Source organism: Triturus cristatus, chromosome 5_2, assembly GCF_964204655.1.
Source record: "Triturus cristatus chromosome 5_2, aTriCri1.1, whole genome shotgun sequence".
NCBI classification, from domain to species: Eukaryota; Metazoa; Chordata; class Amphibia; order Caudata; family Salamandridae; genus Triturus; species Triturus cristatus.
The window spans coordinates 698,460,811-698,485,105 of NC_140588.1; the positions used below are offsets into that span (position 1 = coordinate 698,460,811).

General features: G+C 46.4%; 1 protein-coding gene across 1 annotated transcript in view; it reads right to left on the reverse strand.

Moving 5' to 3' along the window:
- Positions 1 to 24,295, reverse strand: part of ZDHHC9 (zDHHC palmitoyltransferase 9) — a 267,624-nt gene that overhangs the window by 100,546 nt on the left and 142,783 nt on the right. The window contains exon 6 of the mRNA XM_085607769.1: positions 5,310 to 5,358. Coding sequence (XP_085463895.1) covers positions 5,310 to 5,358 — 49 coding nt within the window. The remainder of the gene's footprint in view (positions 1 to 5,309; positions 5,359 to 24,295) is intronic.

Below are 24,295 nucleotides of genomic sequence, written 5' to 3' on the forward strand. Positions count from 1 at the left end.
TTGCAAACATAGTTCTTCCTTTGTCAGAGGTGACGGACATTCACTTCTGGAGGAAGTCCCCTTTTTTACCTCCAATTTTGCCACTCCATTGGTGTTCTGTTTTGGGGCACTCCTTTAAGTAATTTTCTCTATACCTGTCTGAGGCTCTTTTAATCATCAAGCTGAACACTGTCCCGTCATGAGGCCTTGGTGGGTAGGATTTGATACCTGCCTTTGGAGATATCTGTTGAGGTCTTGTCTGTCTCCCTCGGTGCTCTCAAGATCTTGAAAACCATCTTGCTCATACATTTCCCTTCTTCAAAGAAGAAAACCCGCACCAGCTCTTTGGGTTCCAGTGTAGCTGTAGTTCCTGCTGCGGTTCCTGAAGAGTTCATATTTTACTGTCTTTGAAGGGATTTTAAATTTAGAGACTCATCAAAATCAGTCCTCTTCTCCAATATCTCATTTTGGCCTCAAGGTATTTTTCATTTTGACCTTGAATAGTTTTTGCTCTGTGTCCAAGATGGCCACTGGTTTGGACTTTGGCTGGTCTTGCAACCTTCTCAGGTTCTTGGTCAACTCTTGGCATCAAACTTGCCTTCTGAAGGACAGCCTCCAAAGATTGTCATGTGTCAGGCTTTTGGAATTTTGTTTCGTCCTCTCTTCATTTGATGAGTGTTTTGAGTGGAGGTTCCAGAGCGAATGTTGGTCCTTTTTCTGCATCTGCGTTATAGAGTTAAGTGTCCATCTCTGTTTTTCCATGGTTCAGAGGATCTTTGGATAGAACTCATTGCACATGTTGCAGCCTTCGGTGTAGTGGTCTCAGCAGGTAGGTGTAGTGGTCTCAGCAGGTAGCGATTGCAGGCCTTGGGGTTATATTTTGTGCACCTATATGGTGGCACTTGGGACAGAACCTAAAGGTGTTTTCTGCATTTCTCTTGACCATTCCAGCCCCCCAGATGCACATTAGCCGACCCGCTGTCTATGCACGTGAAGAACCTACCCTACTCCGTAACCCTGAGTGGTTAAAAGTTGATATCAAAAACATTTCCCCCAAAATGTGCCTTCCAACCATATCTCAATAGTAGCCCAAAGATCCAGCAATTCCGCCACAAATTCTCTCGGATGACCCTGTAGAGAACTGGGCTTTTGCTGCAGTTACACCCCCCCGCCACACACACTTTTGACCCCTTTTCAGCTACTAGATGCTGATTTTCGACTCTGCCAGTGCACTAAGGCCTGCTAACCAGACCTCACTGCCAGTGCTCTTTCCCTAAAACGAGGTAAAGCCTAATTGCGCTATGTTGGCTAAGGTATTTAGCACCCCTATAAGTCCTTAGTAAATGGAAATGCAGTTTCCTCGGGCAGAGGTACTCAAAAGGGTCCCTTAATTTATTAATATCTGCACCCAGAGGGTACCTTAGCGGTACCCCCTGAACACTACCAGCCCTCTAGTATGCTGACTGGTTCAATCCAGCCTGCTTCCACAGATGAGTTTCTGACCCCCACGGGCGAGAGCCTTTGCTCTCAGGAGACCAGGAACAATGCCTGCTCTGGGGAGAGGTGTTATCGCTTCCTCCCCCAGGAAAGGCCGGTAAATTAGCATTCCAAGGCAGGGGCCTTCAAAGAGCCCACCACCTTTTGGTTTGCAAGTCTGGCTTCTCTCACAGGAGAGGATGCGGACCCTCTTGCCCTAGGCCATCTTGCACCAGGACAAAGGGGAAAGTTAGCTGTGGAGGAGGCATGCTGCACTACCAGGCTGGGCACACCTCTAGGGTGACCAAGTCTGACCTGAACGAGACTTTAGAAAATCCACCATAGTGCGTGGTTGAATTAGGAATTCTGGGACAGGGTGATGCCCACTCACCACAGGAAGTGGTCATCTTGGGGATGTTGCAACCCCAGAGTTATGTAGCCCATTAGCTATTATCCCTCATTCCCTTTAACACCACTAAATTGAGATTTAGGGGACTACTAATACAAAGACTTCAGATTCTGATGGATCAAGAGAAGGAGTGGAGAAAGAATAGCTCTGTCACAAGAACCGATAAGCAACAACTGACTTGGTGACAACTCCGTCAGCCTGACTGCTATACCCAACAATCATGAAAGAAGCAGACTACTCCTGCCGCAGTGCAGTTTCCAAGAGACCTGGCGGGCTGCCAGTACTCCGCCAAATGCCTGAAGAAACTACCTTGGAGTAGAGAAGCTACTCCACTGCACCAAAGACGCAAGGTGCAGTTCACAGAGTTGCTGCTCCCCGGCCAGCCCGACACAGCAGCTCCCCAAGAAGATGACCTACAGCTCCTAAAGGTCCGGTCTGTCTCTACAAGTGGGAGGACACCAGGACCAACCAGAGCTGCACAGGACCAATACCCAGGTACCGGATCACTTGAGCAGCCAAGGCTTTCTGTGTCCAGTCCAGACACCAATGCAAAGAAAGATAGACCTGAACATCGAGGGACTTCAGGGACAGTGAGGCCCACATCACGAGTGACCCAGCTGTCCTGTTTGCCCCTCCTGCAGAAAACAAAGAAGTGAGTCTGTGACCGTCGCAACCCAGCTCCTCAAAGCACCTATGCACCAAGCTCCTGAGCCCAATTCCAAGGGAGGTGACAGTGCCAACACAGTCTCCCGACCCACAAGAGCTAGGGGTTTGCCCAGACTGGACTTCAAGTCGCCACCTGCAGCCTCTTTTAGCAGGCCCCCTCCAACTGCGAGAGACTCCTGCACTGGAACCCGTTCCCAAAAGACACCACTGCACCTGAGCCCCACAGCCTGAGGAGAAGTGGAACAAGGGTTTTCCTGTGTGCCTGAGCATCTCAAGGGTCGAGCACAGCTGTGAGTTCCCCAAGACTGGCTTCTCCCAGTTCCAGCTTGCAGCCTTTTTGTGACTGGACCGTTCTCCCATTTAAGTGAATAAATAGGGCACCCAACGCCATGACACACCTCCGCACCCGGACGCCCAGAGCTTCCAGAGGCGACCTGTTTGTGTGGTCTTGGACCTGGTCCCATACTCCGCTTAAGTTCAGAACAGTCCCTTAAGTCACTTCTAAGTGCCCGAATGCAATACATGTTTTTCCTCCATGAGAGGACATTGCAGATCCAAAAAATGCAGTGTTCATTTCGGAAAACTGTAAAAACTCATAACTCGAAAAGTGCTTTCTGATTCTGATGATCTTGGTATCCAAATGTATATAAAAGTATGTTATTTTTATAACTTGGTGTTGGATTTCTTTGAGTGCGTGTTACACTTACTGCCTTTGTGTGTGTGATAAATGCTTCGTACTACCCTCTTATATGCCTAACTGCTCACCCATACTACCACAAAAGAGCATTTGGGGTGTAATTTGTACCTCTATTTCCTTAGGAGTTTGCCTGGACTCTGCACAGTGTACCTTATTTCGGTGCACTATATAGAGAGCCAGATTCCTACAGAGCCCAACAACACATTAAATAATCTGAATATAGTGACCAATCACAGGGGCTTACAGGGCACACGTCTGACATCAGGAGGTGACTGACATACTACAAATGGTGGCAGACGAGTCACAATAAGACCCCCCCCCCCCCTCCCCCCCCACCTAAAAAAACAGGAACAAGAAAAATTCCAAAACCAACCACTAAATTTCAAAATAATTTACACTGCAAAAACAAACCACCTTTTGATTTCTGAAGGCAGAGCTCTGTCACGATACGAAGCATTAGATTAGTGACCACATTACTTTTTTTAATAAAGAAATAATAACTTGGCTACGAAAGTCCGGACCCCTGTTTGTATAACTGCCACTGTACCAGTTGTGTGTAAGCTAGCTGACATTGCAGGTTTTCCTTTATCAAAGCCTTATCAGCTAGGGTCAGGACTTGGAATGGGATGAATCTACAGTTATTTGCGTTGAGGAATGACACAGCAAAACTTGTGGGTTAACGGCATGCTGCTCTGCTGGATGGGCTGGACTTCTCAACAGCATTTGCTACTGTGGCCCTACCACGCTGGTGAACAGAATTCCCACCATTATTTCTAACAAGCAACTCTCAGGCATTAAACTGGAACTCATCAGGGAAAGTGAATATTACTTTTGGGGTCCTTTGGAACTCCCAGTCAGCCATCATATTGCACATCTACGTATGCCTTTAATTTACCATCATCACTGGATTTTCAGTGACGTGTCATATGCAAACAGCAACTAGCTTCACATCAGAATAGGTCTTGATCAAGACCGTCAATTCTACTTTACTGCCTGTGTAAACAAGTAAGCCTGGATACAAGATTGTTATTAAAACATAATGGGAATGATATCTGGGCAAAATAGTACAGTTTTACAAAACAGATCACTGCCCCCTTCTGAATTTGAAACTTACCCCAGCTCAGAAAGTAAAAGAAAATCGAGACTTTATGATCTGACTTATCAAGCACAAGGTAACACTACTGTTAACAGCTGCTTCATAAAATTACACATTAAAACTTCCCTTCCTCTTTTCACGAGGAAAGCACTAGTGTATAAGTTAACCACGGCTTGAACTACACAAACACGTTCAAGGCTATGCTCTCAACCCCCAAAGCAAAAATGCAAAGAGATGGAAATGAAGCTATGCTAACTCATGGGTTTGGAAAAAGGGCCACATTAAGGCGGTCATACAATCTCTGCACTGACTCCGACTTGAGGACCAGAGTGCTTGTCTGACTATTAGAGGCCTTTAGCAGCTGCCCATCTAGTTTCTAAAATCCGAAGTATAGCCCCCTTACGACTGAATGGAAAATACATGATCTCCAAGTTCAAACTCTGTTCAATGACAACAGACGCAGAGCCGACCGACGCCACCTTCCGACGCGCAGAGGTACTGCAGATGAAAAAACTTTCCGGATCCAGTCTGACGCCTGGGGGTAATTCTAAGGTGAGGAATCTATAACTAACGTGTTTCTTTCAGATGCACGCTTTTCTGATATGCTTACCAGTCAAGTCATCAGCACCTAGAGGCACAATTTGAGGTGGGCTGCATCAGTGTACCCAGTCAGTCAAGCCAAAACAGAATAACTGACACCGGAGCAAATCTTTGCTGAAAAGTCATGCTTCAGTTTGTTACCTATAGATTGCACATATATTAAAAATAATGTTTTATTTCATGTATGCCCAAGTTGAATTAGATCCATGCATTTTTTTTTTTTTAAATAATGATTTTAAGTGTGGTTGAGTTTGCCAAAAACATTACCCAATGCATTTCACCCATCCTGCTGCCCGCAGTGTATCAAATTCTTTGTACTAGTAGTATTACCAAACCACTGAGAACATATTTAAAAAAAAAAAAGTTTAACTTGAGAGGAAGGATATGTTCCAGGCGATTCTTTCAATGTTTCAACGAAGCCAACTCTTACAGTATCTGCGGAACAGAAAAGAAAAAAAATTTAACAATCTCAAAAATAGGGCACCTCCAAAAACATACAGTTGATCAATATTGAGCATTTTTTCATAACCTACAGCTCTACAAGCAACGGAAAAAATGCTGTGAAACATGGCACAAGAGACAGGCACTGACTTGTAAGAAGGAGAAGAGAAAGCATCAGTAAGAACTGGAGTTACATGCAGAAGCGAGAACGAAAAGAGTAAGAGCAGGTGGTTGACTAGAACACTCAAAGGGCTGAGAGCAGAGGTAAAGGTTATAAACTGAACTGAAAGAGGCAGCAGAGAAAGACCACCACACCAACAGCAGCACTGACAAACACCACCACAATGCGGAAACGCTGTGTGCCTTTACAACTCCTTGCGGCGGTGCTCCTCACACCATACTACAGTGTCAATCGACCCACTTATCTGAGCTAGAGATGGTGCTCAAAAAAAGTCAAACGGTCTCACTCTGTCACGGTCATTAATATATAGACATAACTAAAATGGATTTTGTGGTGCCAAGTTAACCGGACAGAAATTTAGATTTTTCTGAAAATAAGAAAATTACGTATATAGTAAACGTGCTGGCAATGCCAATAGGCCTGGCTTACAACGGAAAGTGCCTCTTCAGTTACCGTTGAGTGTAGGTACTCAATACATCACCAGATAGACGCATATGCTCTGTCACTCTTCTGTGCACTCCGGAAAACATTCATCCACCCACGGACTCATTCTTCTATTTGTTCACTCAATTCATAATCAAATGTACGTACACACAAACTCAACAAGCATACACAAGATAAATTAAAAGAAAAAAGGAAAAATAGTACCCCATAAACATGCGTTTCCAATCAAGCATAAGTAAAAATAAAACATAAGTAAGCAGCGATCTTGAAATAGTAATGGGATTACTGTGATTAATTGGTTCACCAATTAAAGTTGGCTGACATGTTTAAGGCGGCCTCTGTTTAGAAGCAGTGGCTATATAAGATGCAGTCCACTGCAGATGAAATGATCAGTAAATGCTCACCCGAGTGGCATTTTCTGCGGAGCTACTACGCATCATTAAAAAAATCAAAACGGAGAAGTCAAAAAGGGCAAAACTAAAGCAACAGATGCACAGGGCCTGGCACTCCAGCACACTTCGACTCAGGAGGATGCTTACATGTGATCAGGCAAAATGTCACAGGACTATTGAGACAAAGGCTGATGTGGGCTGGTCCACTGCTGCATGCTATCTATATGCAGTAATGGCTGGATGGAAACACAAGGTGAATGACCATCTAACAGACCAATGGCTGAAGCTGGTTGTGCCTCTATGTATGTACTTGCAAATGTATTTTTATTTATGTTTGCTAGTGCAAGAGCCTGGCAGAAAGTTAAAGCGGTCAGACCGGACCTAAACAGTGCTTTAATGCCGACGCCGCTAAACGCTATACATAAAACTACAGACATATACAATTACAGTTGACAAAGCGAACAGTAGCACCTCCTAAGAGGCTTAGCAATCATTCTCAAATGTACATCTTCTACTCCCAGGGCTTGCTGGGGGTAAGCAGTGTTAAAAACACCAATGTCCATTCCTACTAATATAATAGGTCAGATTCCTTGTAACAAATTCCCTTTTTGCAAAGCAATAATAGTCCATATAGGCCTTTTGTCTTCAACACATTTTTCAATTAAATTACGTTGTGCCTACTACCTTTGTCATAACCTTTCAGAATAAACAAATCGGGTCTAAAATATCAACAAAGAAACATATCTTTATTTGTATGAGTAACAAAAACCATTACAAAATTCTTTTTGTTCTGAATACTGAAAACCTTGTAAGAAGGCTAGCGCAAAACAGTCATACATGTTAAAACATACATATTTAAAATATTTATTTCAAGGCGTACGTATCCTAACAAACCTTGCTCAAAAAAGTGGATGGGCCCCCAAAGTGCATGAAGTAAAGTGCTGTTTTGACCGAGGCCTGATCGACTTAGTCTCAATCGTTTGCGTGATTTTCATGAATCTCCCTGCCAAAATGGGATGTTCAGCTGAGAGAGAGGCAATCACAGCAGTTCTGCAGGAGAGGATGCGTAAAGCCAGAAACTGGTTTTAAAAGAACCTGTCCTTTCAGCAGGGCAAACGCAGGCGAGGTGCACCAGTGTTTCCTTACAGGAAAAGAAACAGCCTGCAAAGGTTTAGACTTTTTGTGTGGGTAGACAGGCTAAGGTCGCCCCCCTCCCCCCCCGTAGCCCCCCCCCCACAGCCTCTCTCGAATGAGCTGTTGGACATGAGTTGACATGCATGTTTGTGACAGAGTGCCGTCCCAGTATGGTGTTGCTTCCTAGAACCGATCAGTTGTGTGAGCGTGAAGCTGTTTTTTGTTTGTCGGCTCGTCAAGATATCTGATGCGCCATTTTGGTGATTACATTTTTGAAATTAGCAAGGGAGGTGGGGGTTGTCCATAGACCGGCTGCCTGTAGGTTCTTGACCGACTGATCCAGGTAGTCCCAGGCAGCTGAGTGCATAGGCATTTTGGAAATTTCGATCCAAAGTTGGTTTTCCACCTTGTCAGTGCCTACTCTACTGTGCAGAGCTTAAAAAATAAATTCAGGAACGCAGCTGGTCTTTCTAGTACTGGACTATACAAGCCAAATTTAATCGGGTTTGCGCAGGAGAGGCGTTTTTTGGTGGACAGACTTTCATAGGTGCTCACTACTAGCTTGCCCAACAAGAGGGAACCTCTTACGTACATGACCTCTGAACCATAAGCTAGGATAGGCACTAGCTTGGCATGGATCACCTTCATTAAAGGTTCAAGGGATAGACCGTGGAGCTTTAGATAGCTTGTGGGACGAGTGTAACAGTTTGGCTGATTATGACTTTATGGCCTCTTTATGTTCCGTTAATTTTATTTGTATAGCGCATTATTGCCCTGAGGCGTCTAAGGGTTGTTTTGTTTCAGCCGCGAGTGTCAACAAAGGTGCCGGAAGAGTTACCAGGATTTAAGTAACCAGGTCTTTACAGCCTTCCTGAAAGAGGAGACCGGACTCATTTTTTATGTACAGAGGAAGCGCATTCCATAGTTTGGACGCTTCCAGTACGATGCTCTTTTAACCCCATCGTGCTTTTTGAAATCTAGGCTGTACCAGTAGGTTGGCTGTAGCTGAAAGAAGATTTCTAGCAGGAACATACGGTTTGAAACTGTGGCTCAAGAAATCAGGACCAAGATTGTGGATTGCCTTATAAGTTAAGCATAGCATCTTGAAGGTTATTCTTTGATTGGCAGGAAGCCAGTGCAGACCTTTTAGATTTTGAACTACTGAACAGCATTTGTGAATTTTCAGTATGAGCCGAACAGCGGCGTTTTGCAGGACCCAGAGTTTGTTTAAATTGTACTTATGAGTGGTTAGCAGCAGACTGTTACAGTAATCCATTTTAGACAGGAATAGTGATGTAACCAATATTTTTTGTAGGTTGGCGGGTATGAAAGGTAGCATGTGGTTGAAATAATCTGCGGTTGTCCGTGATAACACCCAGATACTTGTAATCCGCAGTAGTGCTGATGGGCAGAACATTTAGATGCCACCCGCCTGGTTTTTTAGGTCTCGCCTGACCCCAGCGCATGCGCTGGTCTGGCGAGACTTATTGAGAGGGCTCCAAAAAGTGCTACCAGGCCAGCCTAGAGCTACAGTGCATGTGCGCGGGTGCGCGCGCCGCGCTTTACTGCAATTACTTTCACTTTCGCAGCTGCACAGCCGATCCCGATCACTTTAACTTTCGCGGACGCTTTGCATAGCCAATAGGTGTCGCTTTTGGGACCTTATAAGTATTTAGTTATGCAACTGTTGCATGGCTAAACACTTATAAGGTCCCAAAGGCGAGACCTATTGGCTATGCCAATGCTGTTCTTTCTTCCTATGATCATAATCCTTGTTTTCACATGGTTGATGGTGAGCCCATTTAGAATCGTCTAACAATGGAGTGAGCCCAGAAGCTGCTGTAGCCCGTGGTCCTTGAGAGTAGAAGGGCGTCATCTGCATAAAGGAGAAATCAACACAGTTTTTCCTAATGAATGAATCAGTCCTGTATATTTTATAATTGGCTCATCACTATAAGCAACTTATGCAAACTGTATTGAGCATAACATTTCCCACAAGGCCATAAAATGCACCCATAAGGCAACTCTAACATTTGCTTCTCATAAAAAAGTCCCGCCTTCGGCCATTGGCATGCCTTTTCATAACGGATCAGATAGGGCACCTGACAATGCAAGTCATAAAATTACCAATATGAACCAAATGAAAGTTGACAACGCCTCTTAAAAGGGCATAACCAGTGCTTAATTTGTAAAATATGACGTGCAGGTGCTCAAATGTTTGTTGGAGGCCACAGCTACTTTTCTCCAGCTCCACCCACTCCCTCCACTAGCTCCACCCACTTACTCTATTAGCTCCACCCACATCCTCAACTGGCACGGCTGAATGTCAGATACAATACCGGATCTGAGTTTCAGCAAGGAAGCCTTCCTCATAGTAAGGTTTTGATAGGAGGTTCCCCTTGCCCTGTGAAAATTTTGAAAAAGATGAAATCAAAAGTGCATTTAGAGCACAATTTTTGAATATATTTGCCAAAATCACTAATGCATTGAAAAGGGACAATTTCAGTGATCTATGTGCTGATTCGGGGAAAGGACAATACTGGGGTATGCCATTTTTTAACAGAGTCTGAGTTAAAAGATACACATTTTACATAGCTTATATAAGTGTACACTCACTGTGATGGTTCTTCTAGTTTAGAGCACAAACTTAATTTCAAGGGCCACGCAGCGCTGTACATCAAACCAAAGAGGAACAGCAGGAACATTATTCAAATGCATAAAATGCTTGGCACGTATCACAAATGGTCATTTTCTGTTATAATGTACTGAATAAACTTATGCTTTTAAAGGCAGCCATTTCATCCATCTCATTAAAAAAATAAGCTTTTGTATAATGGTGTTCACAGCCTATGAAATATACTGATTTGTAAATTCTAGTACTTACAATAAATAAATCAGTGATATGCTGACAAGTATTGCGTCATCTGGCTTTTCTGTTGACGGGAGTAGTATTACCAGAAGTGACTAACAAAACAGTCCTAGAAATGCCCAAAGGTTGACGCCATTATACTAGTCTTTCATGCAAGCACGACTTGAAGGGAGCAGTTAGATTTAGGTGAAAGGGGCGTGATGAGAGAGCTCCAAACAAGCTATGCAAAGAGAAAGGTGGGCTTTTGGAGCAACTGTTACCAGAAACATGCTGCACATTGACTTTTAGCTGTACGTTTTTTTTTCTTGGAATCATGTCTTGGCTATAAAAACAGGTTTCTTTATTTAGGCAAATTAAAACAGACATGTCAGGTTTTTGGATGGCATCTGTGTGTGCCTACACGGCCATATAACAAAAAATGTGGAATTTTTATCATTAGATTTAGTAAGCAAATATACTGAATCAGCAGTTCAGAAGAGCAGATTTCTAGGACAGCGAAGAGAAGGTACACAGCCATGATTAATATCTTCTGGAGACTATAAAGACCTGAAACAACTAGAGCTTAGCTACGCATTTGTGGTAAAGTGAGGTAAACCATTTTTTATTCCGCTGTCTGTAATTAAGCTCTGGTTAGGAGGAGAGTGAAGATAATTCCTCTCACTGATCTTTTAATGTAAGCCTAAATATGTGGTCAGTGGATTTATATTACTGAAACTTGTAACTGCTTACTGCTCAAATGGCAGGCAATGGAGCCATGGGCCGTTAGGCCCGTCACCAGTCACCCACAGTTAGAGCCTAGGTTGAGGTTTTAATTTCCGGTCTGCGCCATTCCCCAATAACGGGCATTTCAGGAGTCCGAGAGCAGCAAGAGCGAGACACAGATGGGCCCATTTTTTGCCAGCCTGCACGGATTTAACATTTTAGCCACTCTGAAGCAAGGGAGGAATCAGAATTGGGAAGAATGGAGGATAGTACAAGGGCAGGGGCCGGGCGGGCGGAAAGGGCAGGCCAGTTTAACTTCACTCCAGCAGGGCCATATCATATTCATCAGTATCGTGCAGTGCTGGTATCGTGATATACAAGTTTACGGCCAGCGGCAGCTACTACTAGGTGGCCGCCAGCCAGGCAGTGCATCATCATTCATCATCAAATCTAGTGTAGCCACCGGACCAGAGCTACTACTATACGGACGTGACCTGCTGAAATTCAGGTGCATTTTAATGCCTGCGGTGCTGGTAAACAAGACAACTAGGGCTTGTCTACTCTATACACACCAGTGAGCTGCATTTTCAACAACCGGATGTGATTTTATAGAAAACTAGTAACTCTTCGCAGCGTCTGTTTGGTCAATACATCTGATCTCCGACTGTTCTAGAAACTCAATATTACTGTAGGCCTCACTACATAAAGAGGTCCTGGCCTGCGTCAGAAGTGTGCCTGCCTTTGAAAGCAAATAATCGTTTGATACCTGACCCGGAGAGAGATTTGACATAAATCCTCCAATGCAATGAGAACGCTATAAACAATAAATGGTTGCTGAGGTTGGTGCTACAATCACTTGCAAAGCACACTCTGGTACCCTTTGTTTGGTGCCCCTGGCAGTGGAGGGTAAAACTGACGCTTGTCCAGGTTTACAAAGCCTGCCCAGCAATCACACGCAAGTACGCTCCACAGCTCTCCACAGCCCACACTAGACATTTCAACTACACCTCTCCAGGGCACCACAGAGCACACGGGAGGCTGCACAACAGCTCTCAAGGGCACAACACCGCACACTAGAGACTGCACTACCGCTATCAAAATCATGAGCATAAAGCAACCTTTTCACATCCCCGCATTAGACTAGTGGATCTGCTCATTAGTCTAATGTGGCAGTTTGACCATTAGATCAGTCACCCGAAAAACTTTTTAATACGAGAGGTTAAACGATTCTTGCATCGGGGCCTGTGGTTTCCAGATACTTAGACGGTTTGTTACAGACACCGTCCGCCATAAAAACACGTCTCTGGATAGAGGCTTCTAGAACACATCACTGCCTCTGATGGATCTGTAGGAAGCTTTCTGGTGACAGTCTATACTACATAATGCTGACGACCGTCACGCCAAAACACTAAAAAAAAAAAAAAAAAAAAAAAAAAAAGCAGCGTTTGTTTGGCATGGGCCACTAGGTCCACAGCATTTTATTGACATTGCGTGTGTGACTAATTAGTATAAAATAGAACATACCGTTCGCGGAGGTCCGGGCCGCCGGGGCACACACTGCAGGCCTTTAGCTTCATTAACTGATTATTAGGCCTGCCTGGTTGCTGCCTGCCAGTCCTCACTAGGTGGGGCTGGCCTGGCACTCTCTTCAGTGTTGAACCGTTGTACCGACGATGACTCGGGTGGTGGGGCGTGGCAATGCATTCTAAGAAACTCTGCGCATGCTGCCTGCTGCTGCACAGCCCCAGCCCCCATAGAACCAATATCACGCCCAAATCAGGCCCCGCCCACTGGGCCGGTAAAACACTGAACTAAGGGCCGCTACCATCAACATATTCTAGTACTCAACATATCAGATTGGGGTTCATTCATACGAATCTCCTCTGGGCTCAGCCAGGAGGACAGGCTCAGTCTCACAGCCGTGCCCGCAACACAGCACTCTGCGAAAAGTCCATTAGTGAGGTAAATCAAATATATCAATGAATGACGCACAAAGATGGTTGTAGACCCGGCCTTGATAATTATGTGCCGGTGCTGAGCACCGGAAAGCTCCAGCTCAAATTAAGCACTGGGCATAACAAGGATAAATAGTAAAAATATTCTACACTCAGGGTTAGTAATAGGAAGAAGCAACACAATATCAAATATCTATTGCTTACTACAGTGATCTCTAAGATTGCACATGATAAAAATACCTGTCAACAGGCTTTAACATGTGTAACATCAACGTAGCCTGATTGCTTTAACACATGCTTTTCACAAAACATAATCAGGCCAACCGACTATGTTGTAAGCATTCATATGAAATAGATTAGACATAGTATTGAATACACCTTTTCCCAATGAACAAACACAGATCACCATTTTGACCATAATCTTTCCCACAAGACAACAGTCCTAAAAATACCAATATGTATACAATTGCTGCTAGCAAGGTAATATGCAAGTTCTCCGTGGAGGGCCTGACCAGGATTACCATACTGCAAACCTTCTAACCTCAGTGTTTGTTAAAGGGGGTTGACCAATATAAGAAAAGTGCCCACTACAGTAACATTCTGTGTAACAAAATACCGGTCTACAAGCTTTAACATAGCGTGATAACAATCCACCTTTAGAGGGTTATAGGCTTTAAAATAGGGTTTTCATAATCCAGGTCTACTACTTTTGCCATAACCATTACTAATAGATTAGACATAAGGCATCTTACTTAACCTTCCCAAATAAATAAATTGGACCTATAGCCTTGATTGACTGGTCACCATAACAAACTCAGATCAAATGTATTAAACAAACGCTTTGCCAGGATAAAACCAGTGCCATACGGTCATAAAATTGCAAATATGAACAAAGTTACAGCTGGCACAATGTACATCCATCCTAAGTAAGCTTAACAGTGCAAATCTCGTATTCCAAGGGTTCGTCAGGGAGGGTAAACAATACCAAAATCCTTGGCTACTACAGCAATATGCGAGATTTTATGTAACAATACCTGCTGAAAGGTTTCAGCAGAGCACAGTAACCTTCCGCTCTCAAAGGGCATTTAGTTATAACATTTGTTTACTTTAGAAGTCAGCCCCATTTGCCTTTGCTGTAACTTTTCATAACAGAGCAGACTAAATTGCATCTGACAAATGGCATCACTGGTTTACCATCATAACCAAATCAGGAATATTGTACTTGGCATACGCTTTCCAACAAGGCATTCATTTTAATACAAAGACTTTTGCAGGCGTTTCTGTCCAATCAAATACTGCAGTTAAGCAATTCAACATTATGACCGGGCAACACCTGACGTATTAACATTCAGGAAAGCATTAAAAACATGGCTATTTTCCAATTAACCCCACCTTTACGGGCTGCATTACATTTACACCAAGGTCGCATTCGACTCCACCTGTGCCAACAACAAGAGACTACTTACTGAGAGCAACTACTGCGCTCACAACAAATACCCGAAGAACATAACATTCCAAAGCTCCTATCCTCTTTTTTCAGTCGATCATAAAAGGTGAGGCAGCAGCACTGCTGCCAAGCTACCTAAAAATGGAGAGAAAAAAATTGGAAAAGTGGTAAAAGCTGCAACCAAATATAACTTCAGGAATCTCACTGCCCACCTAGAGGCTGAACACTTAATATGGAGAAGCTGTCATGCACCAAAACAGATTCTCCCTCGAGCCCTTCACTTTACTGTTCCCACCAAACTTTCTTTCTAGACTTAACACCCCTAAGAATGAAACATGCAGAAATGTCAAAGGAAAAACCTCCAAGTCTTCCATAGGTCCAGTCAAAGAACTACCTCATATGCACATTTAATCCACAACCATTTACATTGTTTAGCCTTGTATGATCTACCTATGCATTCACCCAGATTGTGTACACCTGCTCATTTTTAAACACATTCTCATCTAATGGGTTACCCTGAACCTACACAACTGAGAAGGTGGACCATGTTCCCGAAACATTTTTGATCCTTTCTCCCCCTTCCGTCTAGGGAAACTATATACTACCTTTGTAATGCTGAACAAGTACCTAAGGATTTGTCACCAGATGTCGTGCAGCCTCCTCCAGGCGGCTAAATGCAGTTAGGAACTCCTTCCTGAAGCTCCTCCTGCGGGGCCAAAGTTTCCAAAACACAATCCAAGGGTCTGAAATCTCCAAGAGAGTCCTTGAAAGTTTGGGACTTTAGTTCCCACAATCCACTTGGACAAAACCCTTACAGCTCCACTGGTGATACTCCAGGCTGAGGATTCTTGTGGTGATGGTTAACCTGTAGCTTGCAGGAAGTCCACTCTAAGTCCTTTTGAAGCAGGTTTGAGCCACAGGGTTGTAGTTACAGATGATGCAGGAGGCTCAATCTTCAGAGTAAGCAGCCTGGTTAATGCACATCAAACCTCAGTGTGGACCCTACTTGTTCTCTTAGGTTTCAAGCAGCAGATCTAAGAGGCACTGCCCCTCTCAGATACTTATTCAGTGTTCTCTGGGATCAAGCAGGAGGGCACCACTGTCCAATGAGATGCAGGGCAACACCCCAGAGCAGGACTACTTCCTCCAAAGTGTGGCACAATGATATCCTACAAAAGCACTATTCCTCCAAAATTCAATGTGTCAGAATTTTCAGCAGAGAGAAGAGCTGGCTAAACACCTCCAGGATGGCTAATCTCCATAGTCTCACCCCCTTCCATTTGCTCGGTCCTTCCTCAAGCCTAGCATCTGGCTTGGTTCAAAGAGGAGAATTGTAAATGGAACTGATTTCTTGGGCTTGTCGTCTCCTTCCATTGAATGGTATTTTTACTACCCCTTGCTCTGGCATTCCTATGCCCAGCAACCTCTCTTCACAGAAAGGCTTCCTAATCCTAGGGGTCATTTATCACCTCTTCAAAGCAGCCTGGCTAATCCACTTGTATCTGACCAATCACGGCAGAGCACTATAGGGCTGCATTTTGGGTTACAGACAAGAAAGTCTTATAACTTCTTGTCTGTACATTTTAGAATAAATTCCACAATACCATATTGTTGGATTTATCATCACCATACTACTGAGTCCTTTAATTCTAGTTTTATGGCTTTTATTTCTCCAGTTATTAACTAATAAACTCTTCCAATGTTAACCTATAGCCTGGGGATTTTGGAAGCACTTTTCTACAATGTGGGAAGTGAAACGTGCAATTTCACTAACCCCAGGGCATATAAAAAACTTTTTTATAAGGATTCACCTTATAAGTACCCGACCCTCACCACCCACCCCTGGGACACCTAGGGGAGACACTGGTGTTACCTACCATGCCAAAACATCGGGGCACTTAAATTTATAAACCTCAAACACCAAAGTTAAGTTTGGGCACAATTTGCATTTTTAAAACCAGTCCTGCAACACAGGGCTGCTTTTAAACTGACCCCAAGCTCCAGCAGTGCACACATGCAAGAGCAGAAAGGCTGTTGGCCTCTAAACTGCTCTTCCCTATTCTATACTAGGGACTTAAAAGGTTGTTTTAATCCCCCTGCCCCATTATGTATTAGGGATTCATAGTAGAGGTCATGCCAATCACAATGGTAGCCCAACCCATAGTGTACCCTAGTGTATGTAGGTGTTTTACTGTATTCCAAGTGTCTCTTTCTGCATAGCACTGGCCCTGGTTAGGCAGAGCCCAGGGTCAGAGTCAGTTACCATGAGTACTAGTCAGCAAAACTTTGGGGGGTGCCCAGGGAACAGGATGACTTTGCAACGTACGTGTTTTACAATTTAAATTAAAATAAATAATTTAAACCAGTAAACTGTGCAAGTCAGTTACGTGAAAAGTGTATAGTACAGTGGGGGGTTATGTTTAGTACTAGAGGGCATAACTGCACAAAACTTGACTCCCAGTCCACACAAAAGTTAGCTTGTTTTTGAAGATGATGAATCAATCCTAAAAGAAAAAAAAATGCAAGCCTTAATGCCATTCCAGAGTACGAATTATGAATAGTTAAAGGGGATCTAATGACCTGGCCCTATAATCTATTTTAGCTTTAGCTTCAAAACACATCGTTCGGCAGGGTTCTAGAGGAAAGGCCTATGCCGACAGGCATAGAAGACCTGATTATCAGGAAAGATGAAGAGCAAAGAAAACCATAAATGTAATATCTACATCTCAGACTAAAATAAATGGGAAGAAATGCAGGACGCAGGAACTGAATTTTGGATTTATCACATTTCACGTTAGACCATTGAAGTATCAAGGCGAGCACACCTTTAAATGCAAGTGTACGCCCTAGTTATTTGATGCTTTTGGAATACCTGAAAAAGGTATATTGCAGGGTTGGTGTGGAAGAGAAGGAGTAGTTTCTTTTCTGTAACTCCAGTTCTGTAGTAGGGGTATCTCTGTGATCGTCATAATCTAGTGAATAGTCCCGCCCATGTGCGGGGACCCCGGAGCAATAAAAAAAAAAATCTCTTAAGGTGTCAAATCATGCAGACCTGCATCCACCTTTAAGAGAGAATTTAATTTAAAGACAGATAATGCAGCCTATACCCACAGGCTACACTGTCCAGTACTTCAACTAGAATTCCACCAACATCCACAAACAGCACTGCCTGTCCAGCTTTTCTCCACAAGGGAAAAAACACCCTGCCTCCCCCAGCAAAAGCCTCTGGAATGATAGAGAGGAAGGAATGGACAGACAAGCCCCATAGGCTGCCATTATGTGGCTCAGAACAGGATACTGTGCCTTTAAGAAAACTTTCCAGAACTTTCCCAGTATCCCAGAATGCACAGCAGGTCCCTTTTACTTTCAGTTCTTTTTGAAGGCGTAGCACGCCAGACCTGTAGCATTCCTTACATGAATATTCATCTCTCCACCGGGGAGGAGGGCGGGCGCTTATGCCTATCACAGAGATACCCCTACTACAGAACTGGAGTTACAGAAAAGAAACTACTCCTTCTGTAGTAGGGGATCTCTGTGTATAGTCATAATCTAGTGAATAGAATGGCAAGCCCATCCCCACAAAACAACGGCGGTGGAGAACACACAAGACAATACCACTACTGTGCGAACAAATTTCGCAGCGAAGCCTGCCCAACCTGAGCATCTGCCCTGGCATCCGTGTCCAGACAGTAATGCGCAGCAAAGGTATGGACCGACTTCCAAGTGGCCGCCTTGCAGATTTCCGCAATCGGAACATTACGCAGCAAAGCGGTCGTGGCAGCTTTGCCCCTGGTGGAATGAGCCTTAGGTTTACCCCCGAAGGTCTTATTAGCCTTTTGATAACATAATTGTATGCAGGACACAATCCACCGAGAAATGGACTGCTTAGAGGTCGCGAGACCAGTCCTGACTGATCCATAATTAACAAACAATTGGTCTGACCTACGAATATCCTTGGTCTTATCCAGATAAAATTTCAACACCCTCCGAACATCCAGGGAATGGAGAGACCTTTCCGCTGGCGAAGAGGGATTCTGAAAGAACGTAGGTAAAGTTATGGTCTGGTTGACATGAAAATCAGAGATAACCTTAGGAAGAAATTTAGGGTGAGTACGCATCACAACCTTAGCAGCATGAAATACAGTATAAGGTTCTTGACAACATAATACCTGAAGTTCACTCACCCTGCGGGCAGATGTAAGGGCCACTAGGAACGCCGCTTTCCAGGATAGGTGCTGCAATGAAGCCTTGTGAATGGGTTCAAAAGGCTCCTTCATCAGTCTGGACAGCACGACATTCAAGTCCCAGGAAGGCGAGGGAAGTCTGACAGGAGGAAACCCTTTCTGCAAGCCTTCCAAAAAATCCTTGACCACAGGGATCTGAAAGAAGGAAGTCTGTGAAGGGCATTTCCTGTAAGCAGTCAAAGCAGCCAGATGAACCTTAATGGAATGGAAATTAAGGCCAGACTGCGCCAAATGCAAAAGGTACGAAAGGATGACATCTTCCTTACATGTCGTAGGATCAAAGTTCTTGGACTTACACCAGATACAAAACCTCTTCCACTTATAGGCATAGGACGTCCTAGTGGAAGGCCGTTTAGACTCCTTCAGTATGTCCATACAATCTTCTGGTAGATTCAGATGGCCATATTGCACTATTTCAGGAGCCATGCCGCCAAACTCAAAGACGAGAGGTTGGGGTGCACCATCCGCCCCCCAAACTTCGTGAGAAGGTCCGGCCTGCACGGCAACCGTATGTGAGGAAGGAGAGACCGGTGAAGTAGGTCCGTGAACCACCACTGTCTGGGCCATTCCGGTGCGATCAGGATCATCCGCGCCCTGGACTGGGACAGCTTGATGAGCACTGCCGGAATCAGGGGAATGGGTGGAAAAGCGTACAGAAAGCTGTTCGACCAATCGATCCATAACGCATGCCCCAGCGTCCCCCGCTGGTAGTACCTGGATGCGAAGTCTCGGCATTTGCTGTTTTTGGCGGTGGCGAACAGATCTACGTCTGGAGTCCCCCACCTTGCGAAGACTTCTCCTAGTACTTCGTCGTTTATGACCCATTTGTGGTTTTCCTGAATCAGCCTGCTCAGTGCGTCCGCCTGAGCATTCTGTACCCCTGGCAGATGCGTGGCCGTAATCGTCAGTCCTCAGGCCAGAAGCCAGTGCCAGATCGCCTGCGTCTCCTGCGACAGAGTGCGCAATCTCAACCCCCCCTGCTTGTTGAGGTAATACATAGTGGTTGTGTTGTCCGTCTGTATCAGCAGCGAGTTGGTCTGGAAGGACGGAAGGAAGGCCTTCAGTGCCAGGAAGACAGATCTGAGTTCCAGGAAATTGATGTGGTACGTAGATTCCAACGGGGACCACTTTCCTTGAATCTGCAAGTACCCGGAATGCGCTCCCCAGCCTTGGATAGACGCATCCGTCACGGCACTCTTCGTGGGAATGTCCTTGTGGAAGGGAACCCCCCTGAGGAGGTTTTCCGCCGAACACCGCCACTTCAGAGACTGAAGAGCATGTAGAGACAGCCGGATCTTGTCGTCCCAAGAACCTGTCTTCTGATCCCACTGATCCTCCAAGCACTCCTGCAGTGGTCTCATGTGCAGCCGTGCGTGAGGCATGAGGAAGATACAGGAGGCCATCGATCCCAGCAGCGAAGACACCTTCCTCACTGTCGTCGATGGAGCAGTCCTGAGGTCCTGAGCCTTCCGAAGGAGTGATAACAGTCTCTCCTCCGAAGGAGACACGCTTGCTGACCGCGTATCGATGGAGGCTCCCAGGTACTGTATGCACTGGACCGGAGTCGGGACCGATTTGGACATGTTGACGTGTAACCCCAGCTTGTGCAAGAGAGTGCACGTCCACCGGAAGTGTTCTTGCGCTTCCGAGAAGGATGATGCCTTGATCAGCCAATCGTCCAGATACGGGTAGACAAACACCTTATTCCTCCGCAGGTGTGCCGCCACCACTGCCATGCACTTCGAGAAGGTCCTGGGCGCAGACTTTAGCCCGAATGGCAGTACTGTGTATTGATGGTGATTGGCGCCGACTTGGAATCGCAGGAACTTCCTGTGCTTCCGTGCGATGGGCACATGGAAGTACGCATCCTGTAGATCTATGGCACAGAGCCAGTCTCCCCGTTGCAGCTGGGGGTAAATTGGATGCAACGATAGCATGCGAAACTTCTCTCTGCGAATCCATTTGTTTGCCTGTCGCAAATCCAGAATGGGCCTGAACTCGTTCTTGTCCTTCTTGCGAACGAGGAAGAACCGAGAGTACAGACCTCTTCCCCTTTGAGACAGAGGTACCTCTTCTACCGCCTTTTTTCTCAACAAGATGTCTGCCTCCGCCTGGAGCTCTCGCAGCTGAAACTGAGAGCTTACCGGCGGAATCGCTGGAGGCGGGCTGATAAACCTAAGACTGTATCCATTGCAAACAATATTCAGCACCCACTTGTCGTGAGTAATTTTTCTGCACTCTGCCGGAAAAAATTGAATGCTTCCCCCCCCACTGGAGTGGGTAACGGTTGAGGGGGAAGTTGTCGCTCAGGGCCGAGACCCGGCCGGGCCCTTGGTAGTGGTAGCAGCCTGCTGGCCTCCTCTACCCCTCTGGCGTTTCTGGAAGGGCTGCTGTTAGTGTTGCTGCTGTCCCGAACCCTGCCCACGCCCTCTGCCCGTAGACCCGAACCTCCTCTGGAACGGGCGCTTCTTCTCAGCCTTCTCCAACCCGACAGTCGTCAGTGTCTCCGCCTCCGCCTTCATGCGGGCCATCTCATCATCCGCATGTTTTCCAAACAGGGTTTCCCCCGAGAAGGGCAGATTGGCTACTCTGTGCTGAGCCTCTGGCTTGAGCGACGTCAGGCGCAACCAAGAGTGACGCCTCTGATGGACACCATGACAGTAAGAGTGCGCCGCCAACAAGGAGACATCCGCTGCCGCACTGATGACCTGGTTCGAAACCAGCATCCCCTCTCGCACCGTTTCCAGGAAGTCCTACTTCCTGTCCCGGGGCAGCAGGTCCGCATACTGTTGGAGGGACTCCCACAGGGCCCGGTCGTAACACCCCAACAGCGCCCCCGCACTTGCCGCCTTCATGGTGGTAGACGCGGTCCCACACACTCTCCTGCCCGCCGAGTCCAGCCAGCGGCTTTCCTTGTCGGGCGGGACCGTCGATGAAGGAGCAGTCGCATGCTGCTTCCTCGCCGCCGTCACGATGACAGAGTCTGGCTTCGGGTCCATCCGTAAAAAAGCAGGGTCCGAGTCCGGGGCCCGATACTTTTTCATGAGCCGTGAGGGAGCGGATTTCGTCACCGCGGGGGTGAGGAACAACTCCAACGCGGGTTCCACCAGTCCCGGCACTAGAGGCAGCAGGGGGCGAGACAGGTGTTTTTTGTGTAGAGTCTCGAATTTCACAGACGTCGTGGGTGCCGGTACCGTCACCGTGATGCCCAACTTAGCTGCCCCCCGCAGCAGCACCTCCTGGAAGGAGACCAGATCATCCACCGGAGACACCCTAGTCCCCGGTGAGTCCGACAGCGTCGGTGAGAAGTCCCTGGCCAAGGACCGTGTGCGTGACCTGGACCTGTGCCTCCTATGGCGCCGTCCTGATGACGACGACTACTTCCTATGGCTCCGCGACCTTCTCCTCCTGACGGAGCGGGAGGGCGACCTCCTCGGCTTCGGCCTGTCCGACGGTCTTGCCGGGCCCGGCGACCGGGGGTGACGCGGCCTCGGCGTCCCCTGCGGCGGAGTCGGATACCTGGGCAGGGAGACCGACCGCGGTGGAACTGCAGGCGGCCCCAACGGAGTGCGAGGCGGTATAGGACGCGGAGGGGGAGGTGGAGGTTGAGGTGGTGACGCCGGCCGTGGTGGCAGTGGCGGTGGCGGAGGAGGAGGAGGAGTCGGCGGTCGCGGTGGCGGAGGTGGTGATGGCGTAGGGTTCCGAGGGGGTGTATACACCACGGAGTACCCTGATCCCGGCGACTCCGTTCCCCTCGTACTCCTGGCATCAGGGCTCCCCCTGCGCCGGCTCGACGTCGGCCGCCTCCTCGACGGAGACCGCCGCCGCGACGGCAATTGTCCTCGACGGCAATCGTCTTCTTGACGGCAATAGTCGTCTTCGACGCCAATAGTCTACTCAGCGTCGATCTCTTCGACGGCAATCGTCTCGACGTCGATCTCCATGACGTCGACCGCCTCGATGGCGACCGCCTCATCGGCGACCGTCGCCTCTTCGCCGACGGCGAGCGGCGCTCCCCCTTCGACGGCGAGCGCCGACGCCGGGTCTGATCGCGCCGCCGATGGCTCGACGGCCCAAACATACACCATTTTTTTAATACACCTGGATAAATGTATGCACTGGCACCCAAAGGAACATGCAGATAAAACGGAGGTATAGGAAAATGAACAGGCAAAGGGAAAGAGGAGTTGATAGACTTGCAATTGGTGCTAGGTAGATGCACACAATATTTAGTCAACGGGGGGAATCAAATTTAAAATGGGAAAGGACTGAAGGGCATGGCATGTCAATGCAATGTCAATCCTTGGCCTCTCCATCAATAAATCCCTCCTACTAAGTGCCAGATATACTGGCATTCGAAAATACAGGTCAGACATATGTGCCAATGCTCACACACAGGCTGGGGATTGAGGAGAGAAGAACACTCCAACTGCAGCTTCCTTACCTTTAGAATATTACCCAGGTGTCAACCTGTATCCGGAAACTTTTCACAGCAGAGTTCCCGCATGCCACTATGTGGCACCATGCACCTCCGCTTCGGAGACTTTCAGCCCAGGAAGTGACTGTGCAGAGCCACATATAAGTTTATCAGTTCCTGCTGGACCCTAAAAAAACAAAACAAATGTCGGAACTTGGGTGCCGATTCTAAATTTAAGACCCATTTAGATGGTAAAAAAAGAGGCAGTGTAACAGCCTTAGCCCAGGTGGAACTAGCTACCAGACATCCTGGAAGCTGCTTTTTGTCCTTGCCTAGCAAAACTTAATGCAGAAGACTATCCAACTAGACAAGAGTCCTTTCTGAACAGCCTGTCATTTCTTTGACCCACAGACCCTCACAAAAAACGGATCATCCACCCAATGTTGGATGTGGAGAGGATGTAGCCTTACAGTTAGTGTGGTCGCCCTCGAAGCTGGGGAACCGGGTTCGAGTCTCGGCAATGACGCTCAACGTCCTGTGATTCTGGGCAAATCACTATGTGCCCGTGCCTAACAAACATGAATGTGTCCATCTGAAACAAAACTGGCACTCATGTAAAGCGTTCCGATACCCGATATCCTCGGGTCTAGTTTGCGCTGTATAAATTTTTTTTTTTTTTTTAAATGTTCTTTGGTACGACGGATGTAAGAGCTTAAAGCTCTTTTGGGGTCCAACTGATTAAGCCTTTGCTACTTTTTCGAGGGGTGAGGTGGGGCAAACAATGCTCGGAAAGTGAGGATTGCCCAGAGTGGAAAGAAGTCACGACTTATAGTAAGAAGTCCAATCCAGTCCTCAGCACCACTTTGAAAAAAACTGTGGTGAAAGGCAGTGGTACTGATAAGAGTTCACTCATGGGAGGAGCTGAAGTGATCACAATGAGAAAGACAGTATTTAGGGATAGTTAATGCAAACAGCATCTGTGTATCGACTCAAAGGGAGTACGCATGAGTAAAGTCAAGACCAAGTTAAGGTCCCAACAGGTTTGCTCAACCTAATAAAAAAATAAATAATAATTACAAAGCAGCTGATTTAAACAAGGATGGTTGGTCCAGCCAAATGGCACAGAAAATAAACAGTGTCCATTAC